At 42.0% G+C, this 22,168-nt stretch overlaps 1 protein-coding gene across 1 annotated transcript in view; it reads left to right on the top strand.

The window, feature by feature from the left end:
- PSMD6 (proteasome 26S subunit, non-ATPase 6) overlaps positions 1 to 22,168 on the top strand; it is a 629,161-nt gene that overhangs the window by 307,344 nt on the left and 299,649 nt on the right. The window contains exon 5 of the mRNA XM_044077992.1: positions 8,295 to 8,403. Within this exon, the coding sequence (XP_043933927.1) occupies positions 8,295 to 8,403 (109 nt within the window). The remainder of the gene's footprint in view (positions 1 to 8,294; positions 8,404 to 22,168) is intronic.

Here is a 22,168-nt window from a genome sequence, read left to right as displayed (position 1 = left end):
CAGAAAGCTCTGACAGCCCTCAAGGACTACCTTCGTCCAGGGCAACTAATGGTAAAGACGGACAACACCACAGTTATGTTGTACATAAACAAGTAGGGGGGTACACATTCCTACCCCCTCTGAAGACGAGCCATGCCATTGTGGAACACGGCCTTGAGCTATCAAGTACAACTACAAGCTCAATTCCTGCCAGGAAATCTGAATATTTTGGCAGACGATCTAAGCAGAAATCTCATGGACCCACACGAATGAAAACTGGAACCATGGATTTTCAACATGTTGACACGCAAATGGAGGAGCCCAGACATAGATCTCTTTGCCTCACCCCAGAACTACCAGTTGGACAAATTTTGCACAAGAACTCCTCACAAAAAAGCCTGGAAAGTGGATGCTCTGTCATTCAGCTGGGAAAACCTATCAGTCTATGCTTTTCCCCCTCTGCCTTTGCTCTCCAAAGTTCTACTAAAAGTCGAACAGGACAAACCAAAGATGATTTTGCTTGCTCCAGACTGGCCTTGCCAACACTGGTATCCACTCCTACGCAGTCTGTCACAACTTTCTCCATGGCACCTGCCTCAGTCACCTTCCTTTCTGTCTCAGCAGAACAACCAAGTTCTGCACCCTCGGCTCCAAACATTGAATCTTGTAGTTTGGCTAATCACTTAAATTCCCCCTTAGCATCCCTCAGCAAACCTGTGATGGATGTCATTTTGGAGACGAGAAGACCTAGTACAAGAAAATCTTATGCTGACAAATGGAAAAGATTCTGTGCCTGGAATCGGTCTCAAGGGATGACCACAGCACTGCCCAATTTACCTCAGATTTTGCAATACTTAACTGAGATGCTTCACAAGGGCCTATCTTTTTCTTACATAAAAATCCATGCCTCAGCCATTTCAGCTCATTACAACACAGAACCACCCCTCTTCTATCATCCTCTGTTAAAGCGGTATCTCAGTGGGGCCAAAACCTTAAGACCGCCCAGGAGAGCTCCAACGCCTGCTTGGGACCTTAACTTTGTATTGGAAAAACTCACTCTACCTCCTTTCAAGCCAGCTGCTACTGCAGACTTAAAATTCCTTTCCTGGAAAACAGCCTTACTTTTAGCAATCACTTCAGCTAGAAGGATTTCTGAATTACAGGCCATTATGGCAGTGGAGCCTTTCATCATCTTTCATGCGGACAGGTGTCACTCAGGACCAACCCATCCTTCATGCCCAAGGTGGTATCCAGTGTGGCTCTTAATCAGTCCATTCATTTACCAACTTTCTTTCCCAATACACAGAACAAAGGGGAGTGGATTCTGCATCTACTGGATGTACACAACTTATGTTTCACTTGGACAGGACTAAATCTCAAGGAAAATCTGAACAACTGCTGATGTTCTTCATCTCACATTGCTGCAGTCCTTACATATGGGTAGTCCGCTGTCCTCGGTCGGCCCGAATACCAAAGTATTAGGCTGACGTCGGTCAAGGCGCTTAAAACTGACATCAGGACGTCAGGGTACAAAAGCGCATGACCGACGTCATTTCCTCAGTCTTTTTTGCCGCGTGGTCCGATGCAGAAGCAGCGTTGCAAGTGCCGTTCGGCGTTCTGAAATTTTTCGAATTCGGAGTTTCAGACCGAATCCAAGTTGGCTAAGTACCCCGTTGGGGAATATTTTGGTTTTTTCTTGCCTCAGTGTATTACCGGATGTCAGAAAAAGTGAATAATTGTATTTCTTGTGGGAAACAGATACCGCATAGGGATTATCATTCTTTGTGCATTCCTTGTTTGGGGCCTGAGCACGACGTAGTCGGGTGTCGCTTTTGTGCTAGGTTTAATAAGCGCACTATTAAGCGAAGGTTAGATTGTGCTAGGCTGGTCTTCGGTAAGCGGTGCAATTATAATATGCCGTCGGATTCTCCGACGCCCGCTTCCACGAAGAAGCGCAAAGACAAAGCGGTTAAACCCAGGCAGGATGAGTCGTCCGTTCCGGACGCCGGTTCTTTAGAGGCTTCAGTGGAACCGGTGGTTCCGATGGAGGCTTCTCTGGAGTCTCAGGGGGAGACTTTGATTTTGCAGGATGTGGCCTCTCAAGAGGCAGGTCAGGCTGAAAGGGCTTCTCAGGTTTCTGTACTCCCCTCCCTTCCCAGGGTGGTTAGACCCTCTCCTTCTGTTTCCAAGGCTTCTTCCAGGGGCAGGCCAGGTTTAGCCTCTGTTGGTGTCAGTCCTAGTTCTGCAGGGTCTGTGCCTAAGAAGCACATGCTTAAAATGGCAGAGGATTTGATTACTTTGATTAGAGGTTCTTTACCCCCTCCTGATAAGAGGCCTAGGGTGGAGCCAGAGTTAGAAAGTTTTGAACAGGCTTCGGATGTTTCATAGTCTTCGGCTGAAGACTTGCAGGAGTACACTCCTTATTCTGAATCTGATGCAGAAGATTCCACTCCTTCTGCTTCTCCTCCAGAGGATTTTTCTTTTTCAGAGACTCTTCATTCTATGAGGGAACATTTTAAGTGAGAAGGTCAGGACTTCTCTGATTCACGGAAAAGGCTTAGGGAATTTTTGTTTTTACCTCAGCATAGGCCCTTAGCTATACCCCCTGTTCTGGATGTTGTGCAAGATGTATTTTCAGAGGCTTCACTTAATCCTGATTCTCTGTCTCCTGTGCCTGTTAAACCGGATAGGTATTACAGGGTGCCTGAGGCTCATAAATATCTCTATAAGAGTCCTAGGGCGGACCCAGAAACTATTAGTCAGGGGCCTAAGGGTGTCAGTGCCTCTGTTGTAAAGAATCCGGTTCCTCTAGATAAAGAGGCCAGAGCTTTGGATAGATGGGGAAAGAAGGTCTATACATCTTCTACCTTAGCAATGAGGGCTTTGAATTGCCAGTTTCATATGTTGAAATATCAAAATTTTCTTCTTTCACAATTGAAATCTAAGGTGGATGCTCTGGCAGAAGGCATTGAGTGTAAAGAATTACGAGATTTGGTGCATGTTTCTGAACAGGTGGGTAAGCATTCTTTACAGTGTGGTTTTGATGCTTTGCAGGCCTCTTCTAGGGTGGCTGCTACTGGTTCAGTTCTTCGCAGGCACGCCTGGCTTAAGGATCAGAATTTCTCTGACCATGTTAAGACAAGGATTTTGGATGCTCCTTTGCAGTCAGAAGTGTTGTTTGGCCCACTTGTGGAGTCAGTCTTGAAGAAAATGGAAGACAAGGCTAAGTCTATGCAGACTGTTAAAGATTTTTTGCAAGTTCAGCCTCCGAAGTTTAGTAGAAATTGGCCTGCTAAGGGGTGGACGTATCCTTCTTCTGATTCTCAGTCTAGGGGTAGATCTAGACGTGGTAGGGGCAGAGCTCAGAGTTCCTTCAGACCTAGAACAGGGAGTTCACCTGCACAATCTTCGAGTGAGGGCAGGGGCCAGTCCTTTCGTAAACAGGCCCAATGACCTGCTTTTTCAGCTGTCAGATCCTTCTTGCCTGGCAGCACCTTTGGGAGGACGGTTGGCACTCTTCAAGGAAAATTGGATTTTAATTACCCAGGACAAATGGGTATTGGATATCATACACCAAGGTTACAAGTTTTATTTCCATACCTTACCTCCTTTCAAAGGCATGCCAGACGTTCCTCCTCAGCAAAGACTAGAGGCTCACAAACAAATTTCTCTACTACTTCAAATAGGAGCTATACAACCGGTCCCTCTGCCAGAAGTGGGCCTAGGATTTTATTCTCGCCTGTTTCTAGTACCAAAGAAAGGGAACACGTGGAGACCAATTTTGGATTTATCTATCCTCAACACATATCTGGACATTCCCAAGTTCAAAATGTTGACGTTACAACAGCTTTTACCTCTGCTGGGCAAAGATCACTGGATGGTGACTCTGGATCTCAAGGAGGCTTACCTTCATGTTCCTATCAGGCCCTGTTGCAGGAAGTATCTGCGTTTTCGGGCTGGGACTTTTCATTATCAGTTCTCTGCATTGCCCTTTGGCTTATCTACTGCCCAGAGTGTTCACAAAGGTTCTGGCTCCAGTGGTAGCTTTCTTCAGGCTAAGAGGAATACAAATCTATCCTTATTTGGACGATTGCCTGATTCTGGCTCAAGGAAAGGACGAACTTCTTCATCATTTGCAGTATGTGATGGCAGTGTTAAGATGCCTAGGGTATTCTGTGAACGAAATAAAGTCCAGTCTAGTACCCTCTCAGGACATGTGCTTTCTGGGTGTGAGACTGAATACAGCATCCCAGATGGCCTTTTTGACCCCGGACAAACAAAAGAATCTTTCTCTTTACTTCCACCAATTGTCTCGTCAGTCCAGGCTGACTGCAAGGACAGTCCTTCAAGCCTTGGGGTTCATGGCAGCTTGTATTCTGGTACTTCCCAATGCCAAACTGCATATGAGGAAGCTACAATGGTATCTCAAGAATGTATGGACGCAACACTGCCAAGATATGGACACTGTCATTCAGATAATACCTTGCATTCAAAAGGAATTTTTGTGGTGGGCTCAGGAATGTCACCTAAACAAGGGACTCTCTGTGACCCGACCAGAGGCGAGTCAGATTCTAACGACAGATGCCTCAGACAAAGCTTGGGGAGCTCATCTAAATGGAAAATGGGTACAAGACACGTGGCCTGCCAGACTTCAACATTTACATATCAACTTGAAGGAGATGTTAGCAGTCCAATTTGCATTGATAGCTTTCAAGGATTTACTTCTTCCATGGCAGGTGTTGATTCAAACAGACAACACAACTGTCATGTGGTACATCAACAAGCAAGGGGGGACACATTCTTACCCTCTATGCAGACAAGCAATGATTTTGTGGGAGACTGCTCTCAGTTTGCAGCTAAATCTTCAGGCAAGGTTTCTGCCAGGAGCACAGAACTCCTTAGCAGATGTGTTGAGCAGACAAATCATGGATCCCCACGAGTGGAAATTGGATCCTCATGTATTTCAGAAATTGACAGTGTTATGGGGAACTCCAGACATAGATCTGTTCGCTTCTCCACTAAATTACCAGTTGCCAAAGTTTTGCACAAAAACGTTTCATCCCACAGCTTGGAAAGTGGATGCTCTCTCATTCAGTTGGAGCAATCTTCACGTGTATGCCTTTCCACTACTGCCTCTCCTCCCAAAGGTACTCCTGAAGGTCAGACAGGACAAGCCAACCATGATTTTAATAGCTCCGGATTGGCCTCGACAGCACTGGTACCCATTACTGAGAAGTCTGGTACGGGAGCCTCCATGGCCTTTGCCTTCGATTCCACACCTGCTGTCTCAAGAGAACAGTCATTTACTCAATGTCAAACTTCACTCTCTCCATCTGACAGCCTGGCATATTCTGTTTTAAACCCTGGAGGGTCTCAGCTTCCACAACAAGTTTTGAATGTTATTTTGGAGGCCAGAAGGCCTAGTACAAGGAAAGTTTACGCAGATAAATGGAGGAGATTTTTAATTTGGAGTACAGCAAAGGACTTTGATGTTTCTAAACGTAATTTGAGTGTTGCTCTTCAATACCTTACTGAGTTATTGGACAAAGGTTTGTCCTTCTCCTCTATAAAGGTTCATGCTGCAGCAATTTCTGCTTACTATGACTGTGACCCACCATTATTTTCTCATCCTTTGTTTAAGCAATTCCTTAGAGGGGCAAAGAATATAAGACCCCCACGTAGAGCTCCTACTCCTGCTTGGGATCTCAATTTTGTGTTGGAGAAACTCACTCTACAACCTTTTGAGCCTGCAGCTACTGCCGAGTTGAAATATTTATCATGGAAGACTGCTTTTTTGTTGGCCATTACCTCTGCGAGAAGGGTTTCTGAATTACAGGCCCTTATGGCGGTTGAGCCTTTCTTAATTTTCCACAAGGATAGGGTGTCTTTGCGTACTAACCCTTCCTTTATGCCTAAAGTGGTTTCTAGTGTGGCTTTAAACCAAACTATTCATTTGCCTACTTTTTATGCAAACCCCCAAAATAAAGGGGAGAAGATTTTGCACACTTTGGATATACACAGACAGTTGCGATATTATTTGAGCAGAACTAGAGGGTTCAGGCAGTCTCAGCAGTTGTTTGTTTCATTTGCTTTGGGTTCTCAGGGCAAACCTGTTTCAAAACAAACTATTTCTAAGTGGATTGGTTTTTGTATTGCTTTCTGTTATTCCCGTCATGGTAAGGAGATTCCAGCTGGGATTAGGCCTCATTCCACTAGGGCTACTGCCACTTCTACAGCTTTTTTAAGGGGGGTGGCTACTAAAGATATTTTGGAGGCTGCTACTTGGAGTTCAGTGCATACTTTCTCTAAGCATTACCACCTTCCACTTTACTCTAAATCTAGGGCTGGTTTTGCCACTGCAATTTTACAGGGCATTTTGGCAGCTCCTAATGCTTTATAGTTTTGCCATCCTCCCTTACCTCTGCTTTGGGATTCTACCCATATGTAAGGACTGCAGCAATGTGAGATGAAGAACATAGTACAGTTTTGTACCTACCATAAATGTAGTTGTTCGAAGATCCACATTGCTGCAGTCCAATTTACCCTCCCTCCTTCCCCTCTGTAGTTAGAGGTGGTTGTGTGGTCTGGGTTGTAAATATTGTAAATATGGTTAGTGCAGGGGTGGTTGGTTGTTCTTTGCTGTTTTTTGGCTTTGGCCTTTCCTTTTAGGGCCTTCTGACATCTGGGGCAAGAAAAGACTGAGGAAATGACGTCGGTCATGCGCTTTTGTACCCTGACGTCCTGATGTCAGTTTTAAGCGCCTTGACCGACGTCAGCCTAATACTTTGGTATTCGGGCCGACCGAGGACAGCGGACTACCCATATGTAAGGACTGCAGCAATGTGGATCTTCGAACATCTACATTTATGGTAGGTACAAAACTGTACTTTTTGCTGCAGGGGCAGAGGGAAAGGCTATTTCAAAGCAAACCATTTCCAAATGGATAAGCCATTGCATTCATTTCTGCTATAAGCACCATGGAAAACCTATCCCCCAGGGGATCAGATCCCATTCCACCAGGGCTGCATCTACTTCTGTAGCTTTTCCTACCAAGGATATTCTAGAAGCTGCTACCTGGAGTTTAGTTCATACTTTCACCAAGCACTATCACTTACCAATTTTCTCTAAATCCAGAGATGGCTTTGCAACTGCTGTTTTGCATGGCCTTATAGCCAGTCCTAATAATGTATGAATCCATCCTCCCAGCCTTAGCTTTGGGAATCTGCCCAAATGTAATGACTGCAACAGTGAAACACGAAGAACATAGTACAGTTGTGTACACTTCCCATAAATGTAGATGTTCGAGTGTATTCACTGTTGCAGTCCTGGTTACCCTCCAGTCCCCTGTTTTTTCTCTTACTATGCCTCCCCTTTATTTTTCTACACTTAAAAGCCTTTTTGGTGTATTTGCTTTTGTTTGGAGGTATATATTTTTGTGTTTAAAATTATTTATATATTTTGCTCCCCATTTGGGGGTGCACCTGACATCTGGGGCAAGAACAACTGATGTAATGGCGTCAGCTGCATGTTTTATACCCCTGACGACCTGACGTCATGGAAGATGGGACAGCAACCAATGCAGGACCTAAGACTTTGTTAATCAGGCCGACTGAGTGCAACCTGCCAGCAGATCAGCCAAATGTATTGACTGCAGCAGTGAATACACTCGAACATCTACATTTATGGTAAGTGTACACAACTGTACTTTACAGGTCCTGTAGTTGCCTATCGTTATTAGTTTCTGAAGAAAACTCGGCATGTTTTTGTTTCATATATTTATTAATTTATTTTGCGAGCCTTTACAAAATTACCACTGTCTCTCTACTTCATTAAACCAAGAAAGGAAGTAGCAGCATTGTGTGTCACTGGATCACAAGATCTACCTTTAGTTGGTAGTGTGTAATGATATATTTTCCTAAATTTGCTACGAAACCTGATGCAGTTGTAATAAACAAGCATGCACTTGCTGTTAAGTACCGTCAAGATTGTCATTAGTGTGAACTTTAATTCCAGTCCAGAATCCCTGAAAATGTATGCATTTAAAATATATTTGTATTTGTAAAGCAGTGTTTTTTGCCTTTTGCTTGCCTTGGATCACAGAGTTGTACTTTTAGATCTTTAGTGGTAGTTGATATACTTGTATCTGTGTTATAATTTAAAAAGCATGTATTCAAGACTAAAATGTTCTTTTCAGTGTGGTTCTATCATTAGATAAAATAACATGTTTTGCTGAGCAACTAGTTATCTTGATAAGTTTGAGTATCTGATCTTTGCAGCTCCCCTTGACACTTTTATTATTATTTTTTACCCACCAGGTTATTAAAGGAGCAGAGATTTTGGAAGTATTACACAGCTTACCTGCAGTACGACAGTATTTATTTTCACTCTATGAGTGCCGCTACTCAGTGTTCTTCCAATCACTAGGTAGGGAAGTATGGTCTCTTGCTACTTTGACTAACTTGCATTTGACATTTGTTTTTTATTATGTAATATTTAGAGATAACCATACTATCTGTTTTGACAATTAAAATTACATGATAAATATGCATTCTTTTCATCCCAAGTAAATGTCTACATTGGCTCATAAAAATAAATTCATGGTTTTGCTTTCTCTCACAGTGTGTTGACATTTTTGTGCCTTCAGTTTCATCAGTGCATACCATGTTTGGTTTGCATGAAATCTTGTGTTACCTTCATTAGGGCTTTTTGTCTAGCTCCTACGTCTTACAAAACGCAATTGCGAAAGACAGAAAAGCAAGAAAGCTTGTACTTGGATGGTAATAGGCATAAAGTGTGACATTGCTATGACCTCATTGTCCTACTGAAGCCTTAGATTGCAAAGCCTGGTGAGATGCTTTGTTCTCCTGTGGTCCCACATTCTTCTGTAACCATGTAATGCCTGTATTAGTTTCATGTGTTCTGCTACCTGCTACTTGCCAGTCCTTAAGTTTGGGCAGTGTGGGAGAGTAAAAGAAGTTTAAAAGAGAAGAACGATCCTTGAGATTTGCTCTTCTCCTGCTCTTACAATCTTTTATTTTTTAGGGGGGGGCAAGTTCACACACTGCATTTGGACGCCATCATTTCAATAGGGAGCCAGTTGTGAGACCTCCAGGTTGCATGCTGCTTTAGAGCTACTGGAAATGATCATCAGTTCTTTTATTTTTTGCTGTGTTATCATATGAAGTAGTCGATCTAAGTTTTCAGATATTTTACTTGTCATGTAGGAAGATATAGAAAGCCCAGCTTTACTTGTTAGTAGCAGAGATCTTCCAGTTGAAAGGCGGAGGTCTTATTTAATTTGTGGTCTGACATTATTAACTTTTGTACTGCCTCAAGGGTTGGAAACCCGCTCAGCATAAACCCTCACTTGAATTTGCTGAATAAGAATGTGACCCTGTAGAACAGAATAAATCCCCAGGACTTCTGTACCTCAGGAATAAACCAACAAAGAGGAAAAGGAAGTTCTTTCCACTAGACTCTCCTGATTTTGAGTTGGTATGCTGACGTCAGAATTCACCACTGGGGTATAACATGGATGATTAGGATATACTGCATGCCTGGGCTCCACATCAGAAGGTGTCACACTCAGAAAAATGTTTAGTCTGATAAAGGAACACTTTTATAAATGGTGATTGAAGGAAGTTTTTGAATCAGATAAGGGGTACTTCAAAACCTTGGAGTTAAAGAACCTAGAGGGATGGCTCTTCCAGTTTTCCAGTCGTTGAGGAGTATGATCAAAGTAGTGTCCCTAGAGCTTAATTCACAGCCACTAATTTACAAAATCTCATGGTTTTACAAGTACTTTAAGTATCCTGTAGCTGACTCTACAATATTTCTCTAGATAAAGCTAAGGAACTAATGCTGATGCCTGTTACAAGCACCCTTTCCTAATGATTAGAAAAGTAGAGTTTGCACCATTATGGCAAGAAAGTTTTTGCTAATCTGCTGTGACATTTAGGGCTTTGGACTGCCAGATGCATATCATGACATACCAAATGGGTATCTTTAAATAAAGAGGTTTGGCAACAAAAATACCATATAAGGCATAAGGAACAACATTTCCAAACTGGCCCAATGGCAAGCAAGCCAAAGGCATGCTATAAAGTGTGGCTTTGATCCATGGACACTTCTTACAGGAGTGGGACACCAGGAGCAGTATTTGTATAGGCATACCAAATAAAAAGAACTCCCCAAAGAATGAATGGTACAAGAATAAAATATGAGCTACAAAAACCAAGAGAAAACCTGTACTGAAACACAGCCATAACACCAGGAATAAAATGTAGAACACCATAATAAAAATCCAAGCTTTTATTCGTTAGTTGGTTGGTAAGCACTTTCACCAATATAACTAGCTTCCTTAGACCATATTAACACGCTAAAAATAATTAAATATTTATATATTACATCTTTCATTAGAATACAAACTAACCGGTCAACATTATGTATGTTTCTGTCACTCTGCAACGACTTAAAAACATTTAAACTGTTAAAATAACATGCAGTAAATATTAAAATTTTTAAAGTTGTAGTCACCATGCTTTCAGTACTGGCTTCAGTGAGACTTGGTCATTCAGACATAACCCACTTGTAGTCCTTAGCTTTAAGATCCAATGCAACTCAGCCCTTTCAGTATCATGTATTATATCCCCAATGCATTCACCCACAGGAACACTCTCTACTATTAAAAAATTTAAATTGTGTCCTCGTCTGTTTAGCTGTAACACTGGTCTCATTGCCCTTCCTTGCACAATAAATGTGATCCCTAATGTGCTCACATAATCTCAAATTAGTTGTTCCATCATAAAACGCCATCCACCCAAGACAAGTGAGCAAGATGTATCAAATGTTTACTATTACAATCTCCCTTCGCTGAGAAGTGGTATTTTTTGTAAAAATGTGGATGTTACACTTGCCACATCTAAAGGTGCCTTGTAATATATTGCTAGCAGAAGTGGTGAATGACTTCATGGGGGTAGCATAGCTGCCTTTTTAGAGCTTTTTTTATTTTTATAATGAAGTCAAGAGTGATCTACCAGCTGTGCTATCTGCTCGTCCATATGTAGTAATGTCCAATGTTTAGTGATTATCCCTTTCAGTGCTGTTATATCACTACTGTATGTGATAGACATGCTTAAAACATTATTATGCCTCTGAGATGACCCTTCATGTCTATTTGGCGATGAAAAATAAGGTTTAGCCCTTGTGTTCCAAACGTGTTGTGGCATAATTCATACCTTCATTAATTTCCTTCTTATAACCCCTATTGCTCAAACTCTTTTGCAGAATTTTTAACCTTTGATCATATTCACTCTGTGTGACATGAAGCGTAGATACGCTCAATGGTTGTCCTGTTTCAACATTCCATATACATGTGTGGGGAGCATGCTAGTTCTATGCATGCATGATGCCCTATAACATTTTTTACGGAACAGCCTAGGGGCAGATTCGTTGTCTAATTGTCTAAAAATCTGTGCATCAAAAAAATTAGTATCGTTTAGAGAATAAAACATAAAAATCTTAAAAAAAGTTGTAGTCCCTTGTAAGTCCTGCACGAAGGTTTGAAGCTGAACTACTGTGCCACTCCGCAAAAGAAACACGTCATCTGCAAACCTACAAAAGAAATAAATGTTGTTTGAAAGTCTCAAGTCACTTTCCCACTGCCCCATAACCATATTGGCATAGCTATTGGTACACGATATACCCATAGCCTAGCCAGAGATTTGTAGATAGAAAAAGCCATCAAAAAACAAAAATATTGTTCTCCAAAATTGTTTCCAAAAAAAGACTAAGCAAATCTATATTTTCCCCACTACAGTCACTATGATGAGCTAAAAAAAGATTTAACCATATTAATCCCCTTATCATGGGGTATCACGGTGAACAGCGATTGCACATATAAGGTCACCATTAAACATTGGGTGGGGGTACTATATTCAGGTCTATATTAGAATTATTAAACTGTCAAGTGTTCTAATATCGACCCGTTTTCAGCGGATGCTGAAAATATCGAAGAAACAGAAAAACAATTTTTTTCCTAGGGAAAGAATTCGGTTGTCTGTTTCTGTTGCTTCGGTATTTTCAGCACTCTGGTGGAAAGTTACTGGTCGGGTTCAGGTTAGTGTGTGATTGAGTGCGGGTTAGGTATGTGTGAGATTGTGTGGACATGAGGGTTAGGCACAGGTTAGGTATGTGTGCGATTGCGAGAATGTGAGGGTTAGGTGAGTTAGGGCTAGGACGCGGGTGAGGTGAGTATGCGATAGTGATGGACCTTAGGGTTAGGGTTAAGGTAAGTGGATAGTTAGTGGTATGTGTATAGTTTAGTGTAGGGTTAGGGAAAAAATTCGCTGTTCTGAATGTTCGATGTTTAGTATTTTCGATTGGTAGGGTTCGATATTAGAACATTCGACATTTTGAATGTTCGGTGTTCTAATATAGACCCCTATATTCTCCCTAGTACTTTCATACAAATCTTGTAAGAAGTGATGTGTATCCCGCAAAACAAACTAATATTGATTCAAAATGGGTTTAAGTTTCTTTTCTATATATGAAGCCAGCCTACCCAAAGTGTGAGCACAGCTTTTTCTGTCATCTGATTCCCCGAGGCTCTGAAGTTTTCCTTTATACTGCTGTATAAGGAGTTCCAATTCTGTGAGACAGTATCAGTATCTTAGCTGCTCTTTGTGGCCTAGCTGTGACTGATTCAACAGCCATCTGTATAGAGAAAGCCTATAATAAAATTTGTTGGCACTTAATCTGTTATCAGTGGTAGACAACAAAACTGTGCTGCATTTATTGATTTGCTCGAGATTGCTTTTCTCAGTGTCTGCATTTTTTTTCTACCCTCCACCCTAGTGTTGTGTTCTTAGATTTGGTGGCTTTGGAGTTGCCCGCCCCTGCTGAAAATTTGATTTTGGACACACCTCGCAGTCCTTTTCATTTGCTTACTGTACTGAGTACAGGGTGATCATTTGGGTAGGACTTACCCCATTGCTTCTTTGATTTTGGACACTCCTCCCAGTCCCATCTCATCAGCTCATTTTACTGTGTACAGAGAGAGCATTTGCAAAGGCCAACCCCCTTAGTTTCTTAGTTTGTGTTCCTTCCCTCTCCACACACACACTTTTTTTTTTTTTACACTTTATTCATTTATTTGTGTTCGTCTACATTACTTTTTTAAGTGGTTTTATTCTGCTTATTTATTACTGCTCGTTAGCCTGATTAAATTTGTCTGTTATTCTAACCCTCTTAGTTTTGGTTTTAGCACTTGGGCTTCAGGCCAGTTAGTTTACATTGAAGAAGGTATTTGTGGTCTACACTGTTGTGGACAAACCCTTATCAAAATCCTCTCTCCCCAAATCCATCCAAGTTTCAGAATACTATGTCTGGACAATTCCCATCAGTTTCTCCTGCCAGCCTGGTCGACATGGGCATACTGAGACAGTGTAGCAACTGCCTTATGTTCACTGACAACCTTCTTCTCCTAGCACATGTCTACTTGCGAGAAATGCATCTGTATCAGTAAACTGGAATCCATGCTCTCTCGCTCCTCAGTCAATACCCCTGACAAAGAGGAGGTTGCCAGCATAAACACCACACCACCCACATCACAAAGCACACACCCACGTATACAAAGGTCCTACCTAAATAGCAGAGACCGCCAAAACACACTCGCAGACATTCCACACACAACACCAAATACATCGCAGACACCAGACAATACACCATTGTCTCACAAACAACACAGCCCATAAGCCATAAACTCATACAGCCCGTAAAGCACATTAAACCAAACATACTAGTCATTGGCGACTCAATTGTGAGACACACCGATATCCCCCTCACCAGGCTCGACAAGGAGAAGGTCGCAGTTAGCTGTCTTGTCAGGTGCCAGAATCCGCCACATCACGCACGCATTTAAGTCTCTCCACAACAGGTACAAGTATGAGTGTGTCATTGTTCATGTTGGTGTGAATGACTTGAGACGTACCTCCCTGGAGTATATGAAGAGAGACATGATTGAGCTGTCAGTACGTGTCCCAGGCAGGTATGACCCTAGCCGTAACCAGCATCCTACCTTCACCAAGAATGATACCACAACACCAACAAAAAATAATTGACTTCAACAATTGGCTTAGTTTCTGGTGTCATTCCAAGGGGATCAACTATCTGTCTGCCTGGGATGACATGGTTGACAGGCCTCGATGCTTTGCCAGAGATGGCCTCCACTTGTCACCTCTGGGATTCAGTATTCTGGCCAAGGCTCTTGTTTCCCCCATTGTGCCCTTTTTAGGCAATGTCCCACAGACAAATCTTCCAGCATAAAAGATCTGTAAAAAAGCAAATTGAAGATCATGCTAATGCTTGGAGTCTTAACCTGAAAATGCACTCTCTGGAGGCTCTCCTAGCACTGGAAGATGCTGACATCTGTACAGTCACAGAAACTTGGTTCAAGGTTGCAGAGAGCACCCCTGCCTTACCAGGGTATACCTCATCCCACATATTCCGACCCCAAAATGAGGTCTGGGAAGACTAAGGGTGGTGGAGTTTCTATTTTCATTAAAGACGAGCACACCTCTAGACTGGTTTGCCAACATGATGCATTAGAACTTCTCCAGGTGCAATTGACAATTGGCAAGACACCCATCTAAGTTATAGTCAGCTATAGACCCCCTCTCCATAACTCAGGACACCCACTCCTCCTACCTGGACCTACTTGAGTCCATCAAGGTACCCAGTAACACCCTGATCCTTGGTGACTTAAACTACACCACCATAAACTGGGTGAACTATTCCTGCACTAATGCACTTGCCCAACAGTTCCTGGACTTCATCAGTTCTAATGCTCTAATGCACTAGACCAGCTTGTCTCGATCTCCCACAAGGGGAGATAGCATTCTAGACTGTTCTCACCAACAAGGATGACTGCTGCACCCACCCCCATAGTAAGTTCTTCCTTGGTGAGATCAGATCATCAGTCTGTCTCATTCAAAATGTGTATCCCGTCCAACCCCCCCCCCCCCCCAGCCATAACTAGGCTAAAAATATTTATCAAAATCTGACTGCAACTTTCCAAGGGAGGATATCAGTAACCACACCACCGCCCCCCTCAGAGGATGCAGACAAATATGCTGAACAGTGTAACAGTGCAGTATACAAGCATCTATACAACTACATGGACTCAGCCATACCCAACAGAACTAAAACCTGCTCCTCAAGGAAACACAAACTTTCCGAGGCAGAGAACACAGCTTCCATGGGACCTGATTTTATCCCAGGCTGTATTCTGCAACATTTCCAGTAAGAACTAGCTTCGCCATTGAGCACCCTATTCAACCATAGCCTAAGTACAGGCTTAATTCCAGCAGAGTGGAGAACTGCCATTGTTATCCCTGTGCACAAAGGTGGTGCCACTACTGACCCTGGAAAGTATCGCTCCATTAGCTTGACAAGTCTGATCTGTAAGGCCATGGGGCATATTATTCTGGACCTCATAAGCAAGGACATAGGTAGTCTCCAAGCACTTGACCCCCACCCAATTCGGATTCGTCAAGTGCAGATCTTGCCTGTTTAACCTGGTTGACTTTTTTGAGACTGTCACCAAGGCACCAGATGAGGAAAAGTCAGTACGTACAGCTTACTTTGACTTGGCCAAAGCCTTTGACACAATCCCCCACTCGGGCATCATCGAAAAACAAACAGAACTTGGTATAAATCCTTCTCATCAGGTGGGTGGCCAGCTGGCTCACTGATAGGTCCCGCAAGAGCAAAATAGGTGCCACTGCCTTCAATCGCAGACCTGTCACTAGTGGTGTCCCCCAGGGATCTGTCCTGGGACCCCTATTGTTTGGTATCTACTTTTCAGAGGTCCAGGCAAAGACAAAAAGCCTGTGCCTGACCAAGTTTGCAGACAACTGTAAGTTGGGTGCCGTCATTGACTCCCCAAATGATGTTAACATACTTCAAGAGGGTCTCACAGCAACAAATGACTGGTGCCAAAGTCATGGTCTTAAATGCAAAAAATGTATTATACCATTCGGCAAAAACATGGCCCCTACTATTACCACATTAACGGTAACCCCCTAAGCACAAAACCTGGAAAGACCTGGGTACACAAGTTGACAACAGTCTCACATTTTAACATCATGTAGCGGCAGTGGTCAGAAAAGCCTTTTACTTGGTTCATCTCTTAAGTAAAGGGATTGCATCCAGAAGAAAAGAGGTGATTGCCTCTCTGTGCTCCTCCTTCATTAGGCCAATAATTGAGTAGAGTGCCCCGTTTGGTATGTACCTCTCCAAGTACCTGCACTAAATGGAAAGGCCACAGAAATACCTCACTAAGAGAATCCATGGCCTCCAACACCTGTCCTATGTGGACAGGCTCAAATCACTTATCACTCTACTCTGCTCAGAGGTGATCTCTGTCTCACCTACAAGGCAATCTCAGACCCTGCTGTACTAAAGATGCTCCATATCTGTAAGTCTAACTCCTCCCGTAGTACCCGATCAAAATACTTAAATCTAATATGTGACATTAACATAATCTGCTGCTGGAGAGACAGGTTTGTCTCCCAGAGGCTGCCCCATCTCTGGAATAGACGCCCCATACACATCAAGGAAATTACAGCACTGACCCTCTTCAAGCGCAACCTTGATGAGTGGATGGGTAACCACAAATTTGTCCCAAGGGTTCCACCTGTGTCCCTCATTGACAGGGGGTGACAGGTGCTGATTTGGGTTTATTTTTTGGGGATGAACTCTTGGCTAAGCTTGTAAGGGTCCAAGAGCATTAGCCTAGTAATCTCCTATGATCCTATGATGTAGATAGGGGTTCGGTTAGCCATCCTCCTCCTGCTACAGTGGGTCTAAAAGGGAGGTATATTAGGGTGTTTATGAATCTTCGTTACTCCATGGAGAGTGGGTATCAATAGTGAATAGGCACTTAGAATCCGCCACTGGCTGATGATATCAAGATATACCCCTTTAGGGAAAAGTAATCATTGTGGCCATCTTCTAGAAAGCAACTTAAGGCAGACCAGTTTAAGCAAAGGAAGGCCTTTAAAAGAAAAACTTGGAGAGGCGGAGGAGAGGAGGCAGAAGCTTTAGTAGGCAACAGGGTTGGGGGAAGGGAAGTAAAGTCTTCACCCTCAAAAACTGCACTACAGATTTACAACCATAATCCCCCACACACACTATGCTCTTTTGCATGTATCAGAGTGGAAGCTGTTACATTTCAAAAATAAGTGACATCTCATTGGTCTGAAAGATTCTGTCCGCAGGTTACAAAATAGAATTACTGACCTTCGTTCCCTTCCAGGTTATGTCACCTGTTCCCCCACATGAGGTGAAGTTTGCAAAGTGTGTCTGTCTTGTAGAGTGATGGGGGGGTGTCTCCACAAAGGAATAAGATGATGATTTTATTCAAAGCTATTTAAAAAAAAAAAAAACAGTTGTTGAACACATTTTAAAATAAGGATAAACAAATTCCTAAAAGTAACAAAGATTAAGATAATGTCCATTCAGGACCTTCTTTGTCTGACTTTACCAGAGGCATTGTAGACCAACCTGGTGGTGCTGCGGTAGGCGTTGTCGCCTCACAGTAAGACGTTGTCCTGTTCGATTCTCAGCTAGAGCTTCTTCTGTATGGAGACATGCGTGAATGGGCGTACCTTCGTTGAAGGTTGTGCATCAGGCCTGGCAAGTCGGTACGTAAAAATCTACTGCCAATCATTAGCGGACCGGAGTTCCCCTGTGGTGACCCCTAACTGGGAAAAAGCCGAAAGATAACAACATTGTAGACCAACCTGGATCTATAGGATGTTTACTTTGCATATCTGTGAGTAACATGGGCAATTGCTGAGGTTCTGGGCCCCTGGTCTTTCCACTGTGACTAAGATTTTTATCTATTTGCATATCTCAGGACCTAAGAAATCAATGTGTACACTTGTATAGAAAGGGAGGTGATGGATAAGGTAGTGCATTGTGTATTGCACTGTTTAACCAGTTGATGAGGTTCTCCTTGCATGTACCCAAGACAATTTTGAAACAAAAGTTGCTAAACATATTTACAAGAGCTGTACCTGTTGGAAACACAGCAGCTCAAACTGTACCCACCTCAGACCAGGGTTATATACTTGGAGCTTTTTATAGACCTGGCCCAGAAAGAATCAGTTTCAGCTTCAGTGTTTTTGAAGGCCTTTGTCAGACTCCATACTTGAGGTAAAGAAAGGATTTTATTTGCACATCGTAAATGGATGACAGGAAAATACTCGTTAAGGATGAACCTGTAAGCCATGTTAAGAACTACAGATCAGTAACTTATACAATGTGTAAATTGTATATTGGAGTAGACACGTACATAGTTTAGTTACTTAAAATAAAAAATCAATCATGGTAATAAAAGGCAATCCTATGGAACAAAGGATCACTTGAACCACGCTAGGGAGCTGTAAAAAGGACAAAACCTAAGTATAGCTTGGGTAGATTAAAAAAAAAAAATTTGTAGTATTCCATATTCATGGATTGTGGAATGCTTGCAAATGCATAAACTACAGTGATAGCAGCTTGTATGAAACTATGGCAAGCCCCTTCACTTTACAACTAAATCATGATAAAGGGCACCATAAGGGAATTTTCCAGTGTGATTCTTTGTCACTATTGCTGTTTTTCATTGCCTTTAACTTGTTGAGCTGTTAACTTGACAGACTAGGCTATGGTTATATCTTGATTTCCAGAAACCAGCCTTACCCATTGACATTTCATCTGCTTTTTGTAGAAGATTTAAAATTATATAGCTCATCAGACAAGCACTTGAAAGTACAACTACAAATGCTTAGAATTTTCTTGAATGAAGTAAGAATGATCTTTGATTTGGATAAATGTGCAAAAGCAACACTTGAATCTGGAAAACTGAAACATCAAGAAAATACCAACCTGAAAGAGGAATGCAATTTAAAAGAACTTAAGAGGGAGTGTACAAATAAGAATAAAGCTTAGTAAGGAATATTTTGCAGGACTAAAACTTAAATTGAAAACTGCCTTGACATCTAGAAATAAAGTTCAAGCTATAGATCTGATTGCTCTTCCTGTTTTAACTTGCATCTTTGATGTAATTGACTAGCCTCAAAAAGCATTGGATCAGTTGGACAAGAAAAATACTTGATGCCTATCAAATGATATATAAAAAATAGTGAATGACAACACTATATATCCCACAACCTGAAAAAGGTATGGGCTTTCAAGAAAATGACCACATGTATTTGTTTGCAGTCATGGAGCTACATCCATGAATGTTACCATCTTCAGATCCAAGCATAGTGACAGTTTTAAACCCCACAAAGTCTATGATGGCATCTTCGCCCAGATTAGCAGACGCATTTCATATAGAAGCAGGAAATGGAAACTAAACCAGAAGTAGATAAAAACCAGCCAGTGCCAAAAGACAAAAAGCATGTACAGAATGTTGTAAGAAGAAAAGGAATGAACACTAGGAAGCCTACAACCATAGTGGAAAGTATAGAGAACTGGAAGAACGTGTTGATCAATTTGATGTGTGAATCTCTTAACGAGAGGTGAATTTAAACCAAAAGATGAACAGCTAATAATGGCAACTCAGAATAGCAGACTACATACACGTTGGTTTATGAAGTCTATAGAAAAATTGGGAGATGCAGATAAATGTAGGCTCTGTAGTAAAGAAGTAAAAATAGCTGCAGGATAAAGAAACCTAGGTCACTCCAGTAGTAGCAGAAGCAACAGGGCTCAAAAACAGAATTTTCAAGAATATGTAAGTGTACTACCAGTGTATGTAACTCTGTAGGAGCTGAAGAAGGAGGCATTTCTTGGTACATTGCAGATGCTGAGAACAGCACTCTTGGCAGATATCAAAGAATGAAGCAATACTAATTTCATTAACTGTAATGATATCCTGACTCGAGAATAGGTTCCATCCCTGTTACTAGGCTATTGACTCTGAGGCCCTTACAAGCCTAGCCAAGAAGTTAGCCCATGTTCCAGCAAGTCAGCACCCGATGCACCCTGTCCAGCAGGGACACAGGTGGAATCCCAGGGGTGTATTTTCTGTTCCCCATCTAGTTATCCAGGTTGCATGTAAAAAGGGCTAATGAGGTACTCTTCTTGACATGGAGAGGGAGTCTGTTCCATAGAAGGGGGAGTCTCTGAGGAAACAAATCTGTCCCACCAACAAGTCCTATTGCTGTCACAGACCAGATTGAGGTCGCATGTGCAGATTACTCGAGTGGAGCTTGACTTGCGGATATGCAACAGTCCCATCAAGGAGAGGTCTGAGATTGCTTTGTGTGCCAGCCACAGTTCACCTCTGAGGAGTCTGTATGAGGCTAAAGGCCCTGTCCTTCTACTCAGTCTGTGTAGGGTAGATGTTTGAGACCCTGGATTCTCCTGGTGAGAAACCTCTGTGGTCTCTCCAGCTACTGCGTGTGCTTTGTCAGGTACATGCCAAAAGGGGTGTTGTACTCAGTAGTGGGTCTTATAAGGGAAGAATATATGTATGTATGTACATATACATATGTGTATGTATATATATATATATATATATATATATATATATATATATATATATATACGTGTGTGTACATATACATATATAAATATATATATATATATATATATATATATATATATGTCTGTGTGTGTGTGTGTGTGTATATATATATATATATATATATATATATATATATGCATATGTATATATATATTTATGTGTATATATATATTTATGTGTGTATATATATGTATATATACACACATAAATATGTACATATATATGTGTGTGTATATATATATATATATATATATATGTGTGTGTGTGTATATATATATATATATATATATATATATATATATATATATATACCTGTATACATACATATACATATATATATATATATATATATATATATACACACACACACACGCATACCTATATACACACATATATATCTATATATATATATCATCCTTCGGCTTTTCCCATTAGGGGTCGCCACAGCGGATCATCTCTTTCCATTTCTTCCTATCCTCTGCATCTTGCTCTGTCACACCAACCGCCTGCATGTCCTCTCTCACCACGCCCATAAACCTTATCTTAGGCCTTCCTCTTTTCCTCTTACCTGGCAGCTCCATCCTTAGCATCTTTTTCCCAATATACCCATCATCCCTCCTCAGCACATGTCCAAACCAACGCAATCTCGTCTCTCTTGCTTTGTCTCCAAACTGTCCAACATGAGCTGACCCTCTAATATACTGATTCCTAATCCTATCCATCCTAGTCACACCGAGTGCAAATCTTAACATCTTTAACTCTGCTACATCCAGCTCTGACTCCTGCCTTTTTGTCAGTGCCACTGTCTCCAACCCATATAACATAGTTGGTCTCACTACTGTCTTGTAGACCTTCCCTTTCACTCTTACTGGTACCCGTCTGTCACAGATCACTCCTGACACTCTTCTCCACCCATTCCACCCTGCCTGTACTCTCTTCTTCACCTCTCTTCCACATTCACCATTACTCTGAACTGTTGATCCCAAGTGCTTAAACTTGTCCACCTTTACCAACTCTACTCCCTGCATCCTCACCATTCCTCTACCCTCCCTCTCATTTACACACATATATTCTGTCTTAGCCTTGCTGCCCTTCATTCCTCTGCTCTCTAGAGCATATCTCCACCTCTCCAGAGTCTCCTCAACCTGATTCCTACTCTGACTACAGATCACAATGTCATCTGCAAACATCATAGTCCACGGGGCCTCCTGTCTGATCTCATCTGTTAACCTGTCCATCACCACTGCAAATAAGAAAGGACTCAGAGCTGATCCTTGATGTAATCCCACCTCCACCTTAACGGATCTGTCACTCCCACTGCAGTCCTCACCACTGTCACACTACCCTCGTACATATCCTGTACCACTCTTACATACTTCTCTGCCACTCCCGACTTCCTCATACAGTACCACAACTCTTCTCTAGGCACCCTGTCATATGCTTTCTCCAAGTCTTCAAAGACATAATACAACTCCTTCTGACCTTCTCTGTATTTCTCCAATAACACTCATAGCAAACATTGCATCTGTAGTGCTCTTTCCTGGCATGAAACCATACTGCTGATCACTAATCATCACCTCCCTTCTTAACCTAGCTTCTACTACTCTC

This window comes from Protopterus annectens, chromosome 7.part0 (assembly GCF_019279795.1).
Source record: "Protopterus annectens isolate FY-2018-M chromosome 7.part0, PAN1.0, whole genome shotgun sequence".
NCBI lineage: Eukaryota > Metazoa > Chordata > Ceratodontiformes > Protopteridae > Protopterus > Protopterus annectens.
Note: the sequence above shows the minus strand (reverse complement) of the source record. Positions and strands in the feature narration are given on the sequence as shown.